General features: G+C 35.1%; 2 protein-coding genes and 1 pseudogene across 3 annotated transcripts; 2 read left to right on the top strand and 1 right to left on the bottom strand.

The window, feature by feature from the left end:
- Nucleotides 1-255: 255 nt before the first annotated feature.
- LOC147507057 (protein SABRE-like) lies at nt 256-3,908 on the bottom strand (annotated as a pseudogene). The gene is made up of 6 exons (XR_015217486.1): nt 3,761-3,908; nt 3,476-3,551; nt 3,059-3,329; nt 2,812-2,983; nt 2,331-2,712; nt 256-1,057 (listed from the first exon to the last, which is right to left on the bottom strand). The product of XR_015217486.1 is annotated as a protein SABRE-like (transcript).
- A 4,278-nt stretch (nt 3,909-8,186) lies between these two features.
- LOC147507056 (uncharacterized) lies at nt 8,187-14,144 on the top strand. Its single transcript, XM_086599773.1, has 8 exons — nt 8,187-8,284; nt 8,714-9,285; nt 9,484-9,550; nt 11,853-11,952; nt 12,647-12,808; nt 13,132-13,178; nt 13,307-13,354; nt 13,731-14,144. Exons 4-8 carry the CDS (start codon nt 11,886-11,888, stop codon nt 13,863-13,865), a joined length of 459 nt encoding a protein of 152 aa, XP_086455899.1. The 5' UTR covers nt 8,187-8,284; nt 8,714-9,285; nt 9,484-9,550; nt 11,853-11,885; the 3' UTR covers nt 13,866-14,144.
- A 1,628-nt stretch (nt 14,145-15,772) lies between these two features.
- Nucleotides 15,773-16,791, top strand: LOC147507055 (uncharacterized). The gene is made up of 5 exons (XM_086599020.1): nt 15,773-15,942; nt 16,026-16,153; nt 16,236-16,352; nt 16,431-16,507; nt 16,604-16,791. Exons 2-5 carry the CDS (start codon nt 16,061-16,063, stop codon nt 16,668-16,670), a joined length of 354 nt encoding a protein of 117 aa, XP_086455146.1. The 5' UTR covers nt 15,773-15,942; nt 16,026-16,060; the 3' UTR covers nt 16,671-16,791.
- The last annotated feature ends 423 nt before the right edge of the window (nt 16,792-17,214 follow it).

Raw genomic sequence — 17,214 nt, 5'->3', positions numbered from 1 at the left:
TACACGTAATTTTCGCAGAACTTGAATGAAAAAGTGAAGAGAGATCCTTAAATTATCACAGTGAGAAGCTGGCCATAGGAGAAACAAGACTTGTTGTATTAAGCCAAAACTCAGCATTGGCAACGACACGTCTTCACGTATCCTAAAGATCGGTTTGGCTTCCTCCCTTCTGTGGCATATCTGCAGAAACCAAATATCTGAAAACCAAAGCAGAATACTATTGCAATTTGCTATGGTTACTAAAGTTTGACCGGTAATAAAATAAATAATGTACATATTGATGCTCATCGTTGATTGTATTTGTCTATGGTGCCCTTCAAATTTTTCAGAGTATAAATGTTGGCACTATTCAGACTGAAACTGGTGAACAAGATTTCTTCTATTAATATACACGCGTGTATGTACACATAAAAGATACAAAAATGTTGACCCCAAAAGTTCTTCAGGTTGGAGTCTGAAAGTACATTGATGTGGCAACTTCTGCTGTATAGACTAAAACGATGAATACATGGGATTTTAACTCAGGTGTGCTTTCACTTAATCACCAGGAAAGCAAACCACTATTAGCTTGTGCAGACGAGCAACCTCCTCAGTCTGCATTTATTTATGTGACACTTGGTGACATATCCTCAAATCTTGATCAAAGGCCATCACCAAGTTAAACAAATTGTGGCATTTCCACTCCTATACATCTTGGAATCAATGGTATACCACTCAAGATTGGTGCAGATCACAGTCAAGTCTCGTACACCACTTGAGATAAATGCAGCTTGTAGTCAGTTGTATAATACTCCAAGTGCTCACCATGTAGAGCCACTTTTGCCCAACCTTCAGATTAGCACCTTGAACTGAATTTAAATTGCAGTCAATTATGCTCCCAGAAGTGCTAATCTTGTAGAGCCACTGTACTCCAATGCTTTGAAATTTTTTGACACCGTGGAGTTTCTCTACTCATTGAAGTCCTCATAAGGTGAGGATCCACTTGAATAATCACTCTCAAACGGTGTATTCTCCCTTGGCGATGGTGGAAGGGACTCAATCTGTTGAGAACCTGTACCTGTAAAAGTGAAGACACACATAAGGAAGAGAAAAAACCAACATAATCTCCCAATTTATGGCCATGCATAACAATTTTACGGTAACACACTAATACATACTCTAGCCATCCCAAATAAGTGAAATCATCCCATGCAGCCACCCCGACCCAAAAAGTGGACTTACACGAGGATTTAAAGGCTCATTTTTGGTGGGTATGTTCTTCCTATCATGGAGATCATATCCACAAAAAATAAGGTCATTTAGTTTTCAAAAATCAAAACACAGGAATGTCTCACAGACTATACCCGACCAACTTGGTAAATGTCTAGTTCTTGTTTTATAAAATATTTTTGTATCTAATTTTACACGCCACGTCCAAATAGTGAGATAATGAATGCTACAAGTCCAAACTGCATAGTAACAAGGACCTGCAAACGGATTGGTAAATGCAAGAGGTGCCTTATGTCTTTTTCTACTTTACATGGACATGCTATATTTTAAAAATAATCCGTTTTGGTTACAACTCCACAAGTCCGTGTCGTGTGTATGTGATCACACCTCAACTTTTGATATTTCACCATGTCATACACGCGTATCCGTGTCAATGTAACTTAGTGTATTGCAGGTGCCGACTAGCAAAGTCGGTAAAACCTTTGGGTGATGATACCATAGGTCTGGGGATCGAACCCCGCCAGCATCAAAGAGTTACTGATCTCATTTAAAACAGGCTTACCAATAAAAAAAAAATGATGGAAATGTCCTTCTATGCTATGTACTGAACTCTACTGTAACAACTTTGTTTTGACGTATCACTACAGTTTTGCTCACTTACCGCTGCTGTTTGGGTGTGTGTGTGTGTGTGTTGAGGGGGGCCTTTTATATTCTACTGCCATCCCATGTGGGACTATATTAAACATCTCAACACGTCCCCTCACAAGTGGCGCTACTTACCCTAATACGTGCACATACTTAGTTGTTGGGGAGTAAACGGGCCTTTTGCGCCAAATACAATAGCTTGTTCCAAAACCATCTAAAACTTTGGAGTATCCAACTCAAAACAAATTGGTGATGAGTTGAGATGGCCGAGGAAGTTTTATACTCTACTGCAATGCATTAGACATTACATCTGCGACTCTACTAAACATCTCAACCAGTATGCAACTAGGAAATGGTAATGATGGTCACCTTCGTTACCCCTTTCTCTATTACATCCTTCTACAAAAATATAATAGGAAACAAAAGGGAAACATGAGACTCATTAGAAACTCGAGGTTGAGCAGCGAAATTCAAACCTTTTTGTCCTCTTGATCTGAACTTTTTCGTGTGCCGCCTAATAAGTCTCCTGGCTTTTGTTATGGTCAGTTGCCTCGCAAAGGGAGAGAACTCGACATCGCTATCGCTCCATTCGCCATGAAATTCACTATCAGGATCACCTCTCATAGTCCTCAAGACAAATGCCTTGGCCTTGCGACGCTGCGAATTGAAAAGACCCCTTATAGAGGTCACAAATCCATCACCTGCTCCATCGCTTGGCCTCTTGAGCCAAGATATAGGGAACTGATCAGATTTTCCTGCCTGGCCATCATCACTGTCACTAAAATTGAGATCGCCGTCAGGAATAGCATTTCCACTAGGTTCCCTTTGACTGTGAGCTTTATCTTTGAACTTCTTGCCCTATACAAATACCAAGAAGCAACATAATAAAATGTCTTTAGGTGAGCTAGAGAATGAGCCTTAACCAAATTTCATACTATAAGTTCATATGAAACTTGCCTGCATTCCTGTTACAGATTTAAGGACACCCCAAATTATATGCTTCTTAATTAACTCGTGAAAACAATCTCCTCCAGGTACCAGTAAATTCAACACGATGGAATGAATCCATTAGTAATCTTAAATCACTCACTGCAAACCTTGACCCCTCATAAATCACCAACAATTCAACCTATAAGATCATTATGAAATGAGTTAATTAAACTATATTTCTATTTGAGAATCATCAGTCTTGACTTGAACTAACCTGACTTATCTTGATATTGTGAAACTCCCTCATCTTTCGGGCTCTTGCTCGTTTCTCATCATGTGATTTTCCAACCTTTTTTTCATCATGGGAAGGACGACCAGATTTGATGATCTTGGAATCTTTTGTTTTACCTCTTGAGGACTCTTCTTGAGGCTCTGCAGTGGAGGTAAGCGGACCACTTCTCGTAGAGATGCTTGAAGAATGAGCATGTAAAACTAGCTCATTAGCCACAGTCTCTTCCCATAAGGTGGGTACAGGCAATAGAACCCTTTTATGGCACGACTCTTGGTATAGTACGTGAAATTCCTTTAGCTATAAGTTTCCATAAGCTTTACCAGTACGTTTACCGAGTTCAAGCATGGAACAGTTGAGATGCATTTATCTACCAAAGGTGTAACTGCATGGGACCCTCACCTTATGAGAAGAAACCTTCGTGAAAGCGAAGCACAAGCACTTGCAGCGTTAAATGCATTACTCCAAGGTGTCCAACCTAACGATGGAGGCAATACACAGGAATGGAAATGGTCAAAGGACAATTTTTTTTAGTAAAGTCTTTCTACATGCAACTTTTTAATGCCAACGTAACGAGGCCATTCTCTTACCTTCAAATCCTTTTTCTCACAAGCTCGTGTGGGAGGTATCTATCCCTTCAAATGTCAAGTTCTTCATATGGTGCTTGCTATGGAATAGGACTCTTACTGTTGACAACTTGAGGAATAGGGAAATGAACTAACATTCCAAGTAGGCGTGTGCTGTGTCTAGGCCAAGAAGAATCCATCTTACATCTTTCCACATCTTGCACGGTCACTCGATCAATTTGGAGCAATTTACTTCCCAGCCACCCCATGTTGGTAAACTCTATTCAGCCGGTTGAGGTAGTTAATTAGCCAAGTTTTCTTAAAATGGCCAGCCTATACTTCATGCAAGAGGAATCGGAGAATACATTTGGGCAATCCTTCCATATGCCATTGTATGGTCAATATGGTGTGCTCAAAATGAAATCATCTTTAGAAATGGAACTCTTTGCATTGACAAACTAATTAATATATAGGATCAAGAGAAGCATTTGGGCATGACTTTGTATGAAAGAAACCACTTTCGCATGAGATCACCACTTTTCCAATTTTGTCTTCAATTCGACAAAGATTATCGACAACCATTGGTAATGTATTTCTTTGTAGTGGTGTACATTCCGTGAGGTTCTCACTCACATTTCCCCACTGACATGGAGAGCACCTGTTTGTAACACAACTATATATAACTCTTTTTACTGATAAAAAAAAACCCCCCCCCAAAATGAAGTCATAAAGTGAACAAATGTCACCTGTTAGATAAATACTAAACTTGAACGTCATTTGACAAGGCTATAACTAGACCGCTAGACACGACAAATGGGCAGATTTCTAGTGAGGACTGAGGATGATCCCCATGATTTGGAGAACATACACATAAAATCAACCATCAAGTCATCTAAAGTCTTCTCCGTATGCCCTTTGTGAAAGCTTGTATCGTTCGTTACTACGTTTAATGTGTCGATTTTAGTTTGTCTCAATATCCTTGTCCATAATTGCAACTCTACGTCTCTGCAGTTGCTTAACTGTCTTGGATTCAGCAGGAGGACCTGGAACTTGAACATAAGTGGACAAACAGTTGCTAATCAAGAAAAAAAAACTGTCCATTAACAATTGATGATGGTTTCGACCTGCAAGGATATGAACTCTCAGTGCCACATTTTATTTATGCAAGTTGTTTGACTGGCTTAAAACTGGAAGAATTTTTCCAAACTAATAAATTGGGCAAAAATAGAATGTGAAGAGAATGTTTCCAAGTTTCGGAGTCTCAGACCACCAAGAACTCATAAAATCTGTGTAACCTCAAAAAATAAAGAAAATCTGTACAAGCCTGAAATAACAAAATTTTGGTGTAGATTATATAAATATATATATATACTAGAAAGTAGACCCGTGCATACGCACCGACTCTTTTAAAAACTTGCTCAACAATCATAACTATACATATATAAATTTTTTAACAAATCGTGATTCCTATTTTCTCAACAATTTGTTTTAATTAAGTTTTAAAAACCCGTTTTTTAATTTGAGGAGGGATCCTGATTTAATTTAGAAGTGTGATTCCCATTTTTAATAGGAGAAAATTTTCCGTTTTAATTAGAAGTGCTAGATTTTTCTTTTTCAATAGGAGATGAATTCCCATTATAATAGGAGAATGATTCCCGTTCTAATTAGAAGTGTTAGAAATTTTCTTTTCAACAATCATAACTATACATATAATTTTTTTAAACAAATCGTGATTCCTATTTTCGTCGCTAATTAACCTGATTTAATTCCTCAATAAATTGTTTTAATTAAGTTTTAAAAACCCGTTTTTTTATTTGAAGAGGGATCCTGTTTTAATTTAGAAGTGTGATTTCCGTTTTTAATAGGAGAAAATTTTCCGTTTTAATTAGAAGTGCTAGATTTTTCTTTTTCAATAGGAGATGATGAATTCCCATTATAATAGGAGAATGATTCCCGTTTTAATTAGAAGTGTTAGAATTTTTCTTTTCAATAGGAGAGAAATTTCTGTTTTAATAGGAGTTGATGACGTTGAATTTTAAGAGAGCTAGAAAAATACCCCTTGTGGGAGCTTTAATATTAAGACTAGCTTGTAGGCCCGTGCATACGCACAAGCTATTTTGAAAATATTTAGATTTTTTGTAAAAAATTAGGACTATTGTTTTAGTCACTAACCCGTTTTAATTTTCTAACAAATTGTTTTAAATTAAGTTTTAAATTTTTTTTCAATTGGGAGAGAGAGATTCTATTTTAATAGGAGGATGATTCCCGTTTTAATTAGATATGTTAGATTTTCTCTTAATTTTCAATAGAGAGAAATTCCCATTTTAACAGGAGAAGTATTCCCGTTTTAATTAGAAGTGCTAGAATTTGTTTTAATAGGAGAAGAATTCCTGTTATAATAGGAGATGAATTCCTGTTTTAATAAGAGATGACATGGAATTTTAATAGAACTCGAAAAATACCCCTTGTGGGAGCTTTAATATTAAGACTAGAAAGTAGACCTATATATATATATATATATATATAGTTTCTAACAAATCGTGATTCATGTTTTCGTCGCTAACTCGTTTTAATTTTTCAATAAATTATTTTAATTAAGTTTTAAAAACATGTTTTTTAACGTGGGGAGAGATACTGTTTTAATAAGAGAATGATTCATGTTTTAATCAGAAGTGCTAGAATTTTTTTTTCTAATAGATGAAAAATTTTCGTTTTAATAGGAGAATGATTCCTGTTTTAATTAGAAATGCCTAAAAAAAAATCAATAGGAGAGGAATTCCCGTTTTAATAGGAGATGATGATGTGGAATTTTAATAGAGCTCGAAAAATACCCCATGTGGGAGTTTTAATATTAAAACTAGAAAGTAGGCCCGTGCATACGCACCGGCTCTTTTGAAAACATGTTCAACAATCATAACTATATACATATAGAAATTTTCTAACAAATCGTGATTCCCGTTTTAGTCGCTAACCTATTGTAATTTCATAACAAATCATTTTAATTAAATTTTAAAAACCCATTTTAATTTTCTAACAAATTATTTTAATTAAGTTTTATAAACCCATTTTTAATAGTTGACTTAATTTAGAAATATGATTTCCGTTTTAATAGGAGAATGATTTTCGTTTTAATTAGATATGCTATATTTTTTCTTTTCAATAGGGAAGGAATTCTCGTTTTAATAGAAAAAAAATTCCCATTTTAATTAGAAGTGTTAGAATTTCTTTTTTCTAATAGAGGAGAAATTTCTGTTTTAATAGGAAATTTATTCCCGTTTTAATTAGAAGTGTCTAATAAACAGGAAAGGAATTCCTGTTTTAATAGGATATGATGATGTGAAATTTTAATAGAGCTCGAAAAATACCCTTTGTGGGAGCTTTACAGGAACTTGATTCCCGTTTTAATTAGAAGTGTCTAATAAACAGGAAAGGAATTCCTGTTTTAATAGGATATGATGATGTGGAATTTTAATAGAGCTCGAAAAATACTCTTTGCGGGAGCTTTAATATTAAGATATATATATATATATATATATATATATATATATATAAAAATCTCTAGTCGGACCAGTCCACAAAAATAAAGTCGGGACCTAAAAACAAGGCGTGACTTTCCTATTCTCTCTCTTATTTTCTCTCTCCTATTCTCTCTCTACTAAAAAATAGCCTAACTCTCTTTTATTTTCTCTCTCCACTAAAAAATAGTCGTTCTCTCTGTCAAGGTCAAGTTCTAAAGGGAACTCATATCGATCATTTATCTACAACATGAAAACTGGTCTGAGAACTCAACAATTATCATCATTTCAGATCGAATGCATTTGCACACATAACAATCTTGAATATTTAGTTTAAAGCTCAATACACAAAAGCAATACAGTTTTTGTGCGTGATATGGAACCACGACGGGGAGTTTGTGACATGGAATTACACACGAGTTATGACTTCATATCATGATAATATTAAGAAAAACACTGGAATGCAAATTGAGGCTGCAAACTCATTCTATGAACTAAAATATACATGCATATATATAAGCACATGCACACCGGAAGGCAAAAGATCAACTTGTCAAAGTTTGGTATCAATTAACAACAACCATCAATTTGATGAATCAAATACTGACCTTTACCACAATATTACGAGCATTATCATATTCAAATCGTTTTAGAATGAAGTTGAAGGACGGTGGGAAATCAAGGAAAAATATACCCTTCATAGCATCCTAAAATGACCATATAACATATCATTGCAACGTCCCATTACTCTGGAAAAGAAAATTGTGTTGGCTATCACTTTAAGTGGTTAAGTAGAAGTGAAGTATCAAGAGGTGCTTATCAGTATCAAGGCGAGAGCCTTCGGGCTAGGGCCGATGCGCCATTTTGAGTAGACCCAACCGCCTCTATTTTGTCCATAAAGACTTGTTTTCGCTCCTCGGTCCACCTATCATAGCAGTACTCTGTCTCTAGTCCGAAGGCTCACATAGCCCTAAAAGCCCATCACATAATTACACAATAAATAAATTCCCACCAAAATTTTGGGAACCTTTCCCATAACTAATTGAGGTAGAAGCTCTAATTTTGGTGTAGACTTGATTATTTGAAAAGTGAGAAGAAAGACATCCTAGACTCCTATTTTGGTACCTCAAGTCATAGTACAAAATATCCCGATATATCGCGATATTTGTCGATATCTATCCAGATTTCAGAGAAAGATATATAAATATCCCGATATGTTCAGAGATATATACGACTGTAAATATCGACGATATTTTCGATATTTACGATATTTGAGGATATTTTGCGATATTTGGAGATATTTGGCAATATTTTGTATATATAACAATTTTATTTAATATTTACCATTATATTTCAAATAAATATAAATAATGTATCATGATATATTAAGAAATATCCACAATATTCACGATATTTGTCGATATTTTGAATATATCCACGATATTTGCATGTGAAACAATGTCAAATATCCCCAAAGAGAGAGATATATCCACGATACATATCCATAAATCAGAGATCGATAAATACCCATATCCTGATATTTTGTACTATGCCTCAAGTCACAAGAATGCAAATCAATTCGACCTTGATTTTAGGCCCAAAAGTTTGAGCCCTAGCCGGGTTTGGGTAAGGGCGAACGAAACCCTTAACAACTTGACCCTATTTCCACCCAAAGACCCAATTACTTTGTCAATCGGTTGTATCTTAAAGGTGAATCCTTGAGCGGCCTCCATCAAAGGCGAAACCAATGATTGGTAGATGGTTCAGTAACATGGTGGGCAACATGTGGGAAAGAGTAATAGAATCATTCTTCGCGAGGCTTTGTGAAGACACACGTTTATCAGTCACTTTTGTCGATAGAATTACTGGTACAAAAAAACATTTATCAGTCACTTTTGTCGATAGATTTACTGGTACAAAAAAACAGCCAGCTCCACCACCCCAACAACCAGTGGTGGAGACTCCACCTTCATCATCGAATATTCTACTCAATCCTACGGTTGCACTAGGGGTTTGTTCTCTTATGTCTCTTGCAGCAGCGATTGTACTCGATAAAATTATCAGGTTTCGTGATGACCAGCCTAAAAAACCACCTAGCTCATTCAACTCTAGATATGCTGCTCTTTTCAAGGTACACTACTTTTCTTTTGGTGTATGCTACTCATGAAAGTACATTAATACTGTTGGGAATTGGGACTTATTTTGTTGTCATATGCTGTCACCTGACTTACTACATGCAGTGGGGAGTGAGAGAGAGAGTTATTTGTATATGTTCGTTCTCAATCTTTTCTTTGAGATGCCTTGGTTGACATAGATTTGACCTTATCAGGAATTTGAAAGATCAGGATGTCAACCAATCAAGTCGCCGAACCTGGCTGAGAAATTTAGATTACAAGGTATTTTACATCAACTTGTTCGTTGTATATTATTTTGTAATGTGTCTGTTTGGACCTTGTATTTACCCTGTGTGATATACTTAACATCATGGCCCAAAATATCGCCGAGATATCCGATATCTCGCCGATATATCTCGGTAAATTGGTACACCGATATCGATATTTCCGACATATATCCACCGAATATTGAACCCCTTTTTTTCCGAGATATATCGGAATTTCCGATATAAAAGTTTATATTGCCGATATAATCGATATTTCCGAGATAATCGATATATATTAGTTGACTTTTTGACCAATTGTTAATAACTTAATATTAAAATTTCCGAAATATCCGAGATATATCAGCGAGATATCCGAGATATATCGGTGAGATATCCGATATTTTAGAAACTTTGGACTGGTCACCGAAAAAACCGAGATATCCGATATATCCGATATATCTCGGTTTTTGGGTACACCGATATATTAACCGATATCGAAATTTTGGGCCTTGCTTAACATAGCAGGAGCAATTTAAGAAAACCTTCATATCCCCCAAGGGCAAGGTTCAAGTTGTGGATAAAAAAACAACACAATTCATCTCTGATTCATGACATTCTAATTTTAATGCCTTAAATTCTTGATACTGTTGTCATTCCTTGGACATTATATTTTATTTATTTATTTTATTATCAGTGAGTATTTCATTGCACATCAAGGCATGCTGACATAGAAACTATTCTCCAAACTCTCATATACTACCATTCCATGGGTGCCTTTCAGACCTTCCTGATAGCAAACAGTAAGCATGTATATTAAACTCTCATGAAACTCCAAATTTAAAGCTACCTGTATCCTAAGGAGCATAACAAAAACTTGATTGGACTTCATAGCAAATCCTAATTATAATGTAGCAACAATAATACAAAAGTCATTCTGATTATAACTATAAATTTTCTTTTCTGAATTACATCTCCCTATGTCCTACATCATTTTTCCCATTTTAGAATAAATATACTTTCCCTTGGCTTTTGTATTGGGACGACAAGAAACTTGGTGCTTCAAATCTTGAAAAGTATATTTCTTGTCTTTCCATCTTTAGTTTCAACTCGGTCTTTTTCAACACTTTTCCATTAGTCATCTAAAAGTTTTGAATTATCTGGAGTCAAAGTTTCATAACAAGTAAAATAAATTGTGGATATGAAGCTCGGAGACTCAGACACCATGTTTTTTTTTGGGTGCGTCAATGCTTTACTATCATTCAGTTAATGTCTGTTCATTGTGTTTATGGTGGCAAGTCACTGGATCATACCCTCACTATCATGTCGTTTCTTGTGGTGAGTCTGGTATACTTTTTTTTCTTTCTGTCTGGTGTTCAGTGGATTTACCTAAGCTCGGTGAAGACACTCTTAGCCTCTTGGAATATGAATGTTCATTCTTGGAAGGGTTACGTCTATGGAGAAAATTTCCTTTCAAAATCTTGAGGGGTTTGTGGTTGGAAAGTAATAGTAGGCGTTATGCAGGAGTATAGGGGGTTTTTGGAGGAGGTTGTTTTGAAGATTAAAGGCCCTTTGTTCTTTCTATAGAAGGTGAATGAGAAGATAAAGGGCGTGTGGCCGAAATAATCAACCTATTGATATGGAAGACCAAAAAGATTCTTCCAATGTATCATTTTTTGGTCCAATGGAATTCATAGGTATAGGAAGAAGCCTCATCTAATATATTTTTTTTTTCTTTCCACCATATTTAGATTGTTAATACGACACATAAGGACTGCTACTACAAGCACTCTTAATATCTTGTTTGTAGATGGGATGCCATTATGTTCTAACTGTCTTGGTTGGGATATGTAGAGTTATTTTTTATTTTTTTTTTTTATTTGTTGTTGTTGTTGTTGTTTCTTGCATTAGAGGATAGCTCACCATATTTCCTCTTGATTGATTGCTTTTTGATAAAGTTCTACTTTTTCCTAAATACCGAATAGAAAAATAAATCTATGTGCGTTAGTGCTCTGAAATCTGAATTACAATGCTTTATAACCTTTCTTTAGGTACTGCATGTCTTATCGGAAAACACCTTTTCATTAGATTTTCTGAAACTTATCTGGTTGATCAATAATTCCTAATGTATTTATATAGCTGCAAATAAAAGAAAATAAAAAGAATAACAGATTCACTGTTTATGGATTTTCTTAATTCCTTTTTTTAGTGCTTTTGGATCTTCTTATTGAAATTGAATTATTTACAATTTGCTTGGTTAGTGGTTGTATCCATCTTTTAGGTTATATATCCTAAAAACATTGTTCTCTTTCTTTCCGTAGGTAACACCGCCATGCAATTGAAGTTGTATTCTGATGCAATCGAGCTGTATAGCTATGCTATTAAACTTAGTGAAAGAAATTCCGTCTGCTACTGTGACAGGTAAGTGTTAGTTTAGATTGTTTTGTTTGGTGTTAATGTTGCAAGGAACAAAACTTCCATAGCAATAGCAATATTGAGCCTTAATCAATTTTTAAGCAGAATTATTATCTAAGAAACTTCTGTCACGACCTCATTTGGAGTTTCTAAGCTTCTGGCTCTTGTTTACAGTCATTGACCAAAAAAGAAAAGAAAGTGATTGCTTACAGTTCTACAATCAAGTTCTGCTGATACAATTGTTTTCTTTTATATCCTCTGTTAATATAACCATTTCTAACCTTTTTTTGAAAAAGAAACGTTACTTACTATTGTGAGTAAAATTCCGTTGTTTTATTAATATAAAATGATAAAGAGATTACAATGTTCTACAGTCAAAGCAATAAAGACTACTAGGCCTCACTCAAACTACTTCTTCCCAAATTACAAAAGCTCGCTTATCTCACTTGCCCATCCCAGTGGAGTAGCACATCCCCTGTCGATTAGAACCTCTCTGATTTACCCTTCCAACGTAAGCATAACTAGCCTCTAAATTTACAGTCTTTAATTTCCAACTTGGTTGGATGGATATCCTACTCAAGTTGTTGGGTTTGTGCTTGTAATATCACATGCTTTCTCTTTGATTACCTTGTACAGTGCATCTCTTATCCTTTTTTGAACTGTAACAGTATTGTGATTTACTACAATGCGTTTTTGTCAGGGCAATCGTGTTTTACAAGATCAACAAATATGTGGAAGCTATTAGAGACTGTAAGAAGTCCATTGAAATTGATCCAAATTGCAGCAGGCCATACATATCTTGGTTATGCCTATTTTGCACAAGGGAAATATCGGGATGCTATTGACAAAGGACTTATGAAAGGTTTGTAGTGGGATGACATTCTATTCACACAAATTCCATGGTACTACTAGCTCAAAGTCAGTTTAAGACTACTTACATTTGTTTAGTAACTTGGGCTACTGGTTGGGTTTACTGCTTTCATACAGAAAAAAAATGTACATTAGATTGAGTTCGACGAAGTTAAAGGGATTGAGCTAATGTTGTGGTCACTGCATTGTGTTGAGTTTTTGCGTACTTGCATTTGTAGACTATTTCTTATTTAATGTATGCAATTCTACTATATTCTCTTCTTAGACATAATGATTAATGCAAACGGTTGCTGACTAGCTATCTCATTTGTGCAGCTCTGCAGTTGGACCCAGATACTGCTCGTCTTGCAGAATATTTACAGGTTTGGTTCTCCTTCTATTAATTTTATCTTGGTGGTTGGGATTTTAGAACATCCACCCAGACACACACAAATATATTAGACGTAGTATTTCTCCATTTTCTGACCTACATAATATATCTCTAAAATAGGTTGCAGAAGAAAGATTGGGAGATGTCCACAGAACTAATCAAAATCAGGTTATTTCTTACTTGATTATTTTGTAATTTTGTGGCCATTTTTTTTTCTTTGCTTTTCGTTTATTTTGATAATAGACATTTCATTAAGAGATATTAAAATTAGTACAGTGGTCCAAAATATTGCCAGGAGGAGGCCTCAAAGCTCTTTGTTTGAGAGCCTACTGCTAAGAGATGGCCTCCAGAAGAAAATATGTAGTAGACCAAACAAAACCAGTATCTAGATCGCATGTAAGAGAGTGCAAAGTGAAAGCTAATCGGTTTCAGACCAGATATAGATTTCTTTTAATTATTTTTTAGTACTTTCGATTTTCTGTCATATGTTTTATTTCTTTTCCTCAAACATAATGGATGGATAACAGTCAGAATGCAACAATAGGTGGTGGTGGCGGTGGATGGCGAGCTAGCCCACGTGGCCGAAGGGTGCTATTTGTCCGTAAATGGCCAGGCAAGAGGTCCAAGGAATTGTGGATGTGTCACTACCATTCCATGGGTGCCTTTCAGACCTTCCTGATGGCAAAACAGTAAGTATATGTATATTGAGCGAAGTGCTGAAGTTCAGATATGACTAAATTAGGCCATTCTTTGATGAACGATCAGTTTAGTGAACTTTGGATTGGCTTCCGAAAATATATCTGAGGAACTTCGCAGAGAGTGTTTTATGGTTTTCTAATTATCGAGGTGTGTAGGAAGAGGATATGGTGTAATATATATAACTTAAAAGGCTTAATTATCTATCTATTGCACTGTAAAGAAGATTGATGCTTTGCAAAGAAAACTTGGTGAATGTTAATTTTGTCTGTTTTATTTACATTAAACTTATCAACATGTAAGTCCTATGATGCCAAGTCTGTTGTGCATATAAAAACTCGATGCAATGTAGAGTAGGAGACTGTTAATATAACAGGTATCGGCCTGTGATGGACTCATGTCCTCTATTTTGGTGTAGATGTTCAAGTAAAATGTCACTGTTTGACAATTAGGTCCACTAAGCAGTAACAGTAAGTACATGAATGGAAGGAGGTACTGCAAGTACAGCACATTGAGCCATACAATGACGAGCAACTATATACAGCGAACAGCAGCAGACAAGGTAAGTAGGACACGAAGTAGAAATGATCCACAAACCTAAAATTGAAAGGAGAATCGTACAATCTGAACAGGGAATTTGGTGAACCTAATGTTGCATCACCCCATACATGTTCACATGTTCACTACTAGTAAATTGCATTGCCTTTCCAAGTTGCTTCGGTAATGGGAGAGCTTATTTATTTCAAAGACTATGTTGAATTGAAGGAACAATGTCTTTATACAAGTTTGTGAAACAGTATGAACAAACTATAGTAGATAGAAGGGAGAAAGAAAATGATGAAGGCTATACAACAAACTATATGAAACCAGTTTTAAAGTTTTCAGCTGGTATTGAAAGGGTTGCAGCTGAGTTTTACACAAAGTCAGTCTTTAAAATGTTTCAAGATCAGTTTCTTCAAAGTATTTCCTACCATAAAAAAAAATTTGAAGAGAATGGCTCAAAGGTTGTTTACAATGTATGGAGAGAAGACTATGAACAGTTAGTTCATACAGTCACATTTGATTCTTCTAACATAACTGTAAAGTGTAGTTGTAAGTTATTTGAGTTTGCATGCTATTTGTGTAGGCACGTGTTAAAGATTTTCTTAGTTGAAAATGTTCATAAGCTTCCAACACATTACATTATTAAAAGGTGGACAAGAGACGCTAAGTTGGGGTCTGTAATTGATGCTCATGGTGAAGAGATGCAAGTTGATTGTCATGAAACTGTCACTGTTTGGTATAGCAAACTTTGTCAAGAGGCAATTAATTAATATTGTAGCAAAAGGTTCAACATTAAAAAAAAAAAAAACTAAAATCCAATAATATATAGAGATTCGTTCACACAACCAGAAGCTTTTGCTCGATCCATTTGTTGCTAAGCATAAAGGTAGAAAAAAAATGAATCACATCATGTATGGACAAGCCTCACAAGAAGAAGATAAGTCCTAATTTGACGACATAAAAAAAGCCAAGTCCTAACTTGAAGATATCAAAAAGATCTAAGGTGTTTTCTGGGTATTTGCTAGTCGCTACTTTTTTCAAGTTGATGGAACCATTAAACATTTTATACTAGCTAATATATATCAAAAACTTTGGTTGCAACCAGTAGCAGTACAAGGACTCTACCTCATGATGGACCCAATATAATAGAGCAAGAGATTATCGGTGGTAAGTAACTATATTTTTTACTGCATAAATACTTGCAGTCCTATTACTTGGTTAACCTGTTGTAAGATGATACATATTATGAAATGTTTGGGTGTGTAGGTAGTTTGTGTAGGACAAGGTCTGCAAGACTCTCCTATAAGAATTGATGATCAACTGGAGACTTTGGAACAACCAATTAAATGTCAAAAACTTGAAGAACTAGGAAGGAGGTATTGATCTATCATATCTTTAATTGGTTACACTATTATTTCGAGTTTTTTCTAACCAATTCAATATTATTTGTTTGTTGTGGCAACCATTAATATCGTCCATCCAACTTAACAAATTTTGAGTTTGGTTCTTTGAGTGAGGTAATATTAGTATTACATTATATGATGTTAACAATAGTTGTGATATGATGCGTTTAACTTGGCTACTTTGATGAACTTCAGAGAGTTCCCACTGAGAGACAAGCAAACATATTCAACTATGGATGGGCATATTACAACTTTGGGTGACGATGATTTGCAATGCCCATTCCCAGTTGTTGCACGTAGCAATCAACTCCACCAATTCAATCAGGTTTTTATTTTTTGTTTCTTTCATTATCAAATATTTGCAATGTGTTTTCACAAAATAAAATTAGTAATACTCGAATGAACAGGGGTCTCTAATGCTTGGACAACTTGGAAGGTCTGTTGATAACCAATATTATGTTGTGGATAGTAATGTGTATCACCAAAGAACTACTATTCTTTCTCAAAACCCCCATTATGGATTGGTATGCTTTAAATCTTTAATTCTATAAACAACTTTTGGTGAAATATAATGGTTGTCATAGACTGCTTGTATTTCACAGGGAACAACTTTTAAGCGTAACGAAAGTTTGCATCAAGGTCATGGAATTTTTTTTCTATATCTGAATGACCCAAATCAGTAAGTGCTTTATTTTGCAATCTATGTATCATGTTTTACGTGATGTTCTTCTTTACAAACTTAAATATGTTAACACCAATTCTTACTTTCACGTAGGAACAATCATTATGAACAATTAATTGGCCACCAGAATCTGAAGAAGTCATCCAATACTCTTAGATAAATGTTTTAGTGTCGTATTAGATTTTCCTAAATTGTTTCAACGCAACAGTTCAATAATTTAGTACATGATTCACTTGGACCTATTGATGATTATTTAGAATGTGATAATTATTCAGATGTCCTATTGATTTATTGATGTAATTGTGCTTAAGCTTATACTGGATTTCAATTTGTCATTTTTTGTAACTTCTTATGTATATAATTTCTAATTCTCTATCACAATCTCCGAGTGTTGATCCAATTTAAAATGAACATTCTATATAGGATATAATAAAACAGTAGATCGAAATTGTCTGAGTCTCAAGTCATCTGAGTTTGATGCCCAGTAGAAAAACACATTAATTGCAACGACGGCCAAACTTGTCGACAAAATTAGGAGACAATGGTTGACAACACGTTCATAGCCACTGTGATGACAAATGAATAGAGTGACGCATCACTTCCAAATCCAAAGTGTATATAGCGGAGGAGTTTGGGCGGGAAGAAGATGGTCTTTTATTTTTCGGTTAGGAAAGAAATTTGTTTATGAAAGGATTTGGAAGAAA

The sequence above is a fragment of the Coptis chinensis genome, chromosome 3, assembly GCF_015680905.1.
Source record: "Coptis chinensis isolate HL-2020 chromosome 3, ASM1568090v1, whole genome shotgun sequence".
Classification (NCBI taxonomy): Eukaryota; Viridiplantae; Streptophyta; class Magnoliopsida; order Ranunculales; family Ranunculaceae; genus Coptis; species Coptis chinensis.
The sequence above is the reverse complement of the archived record's forward strand: the minus strand, read 5'-3'. Positions and strand labels throughout refer to the sequence as shown.

Excerpts from the sequence above, each read along its gene's own strand:
- LOC147507056 (XM_086599773.1), top strand. The coding sequence starts at position 11,886 with ATGCAATCGAGCTGTATAGCTATGCTATTAAACTTAGTGAAAGAAATT. Across the intron at positions 12,809-13,131 it reads TGACAAAGGACTTATGAAAG|CTCTGCAGTTGGACCCAGAT; the intron begins GTTTGTAGTGGG and ends TCATTTGTGCAG. Across the intron at positions 13,179-13,306 it reads GTCTTGCAGAATATTTACAG|GTTGCAGAAGAAAGATTGGG; the intron begins GTTTGGTTCTCC and ends TCTCTAAAATAG.
- LOC147507055 (XM_086599020.1), top strand. The coding sequence starts at position 16,061 with ATGGATGGGCATATTACAACTTTGGGTGACGATGATTTGCAATGCCCA. Across the intron at positions 16,353-16,430 it reads AAAACCCCCATTATGGATTG|GGAACAACTTTTAAGCGTAA; the intron begins GTATGCTTTAAA and ends TGTATTTCACAG. Across the intron at positions 16,508-16,603 it reads TATCTGAATGACCCAAATCA|GAACAATCATTATGAACAAT; the intron begins GTAAGTGCTTTA and ends ACTTTCACGTAG.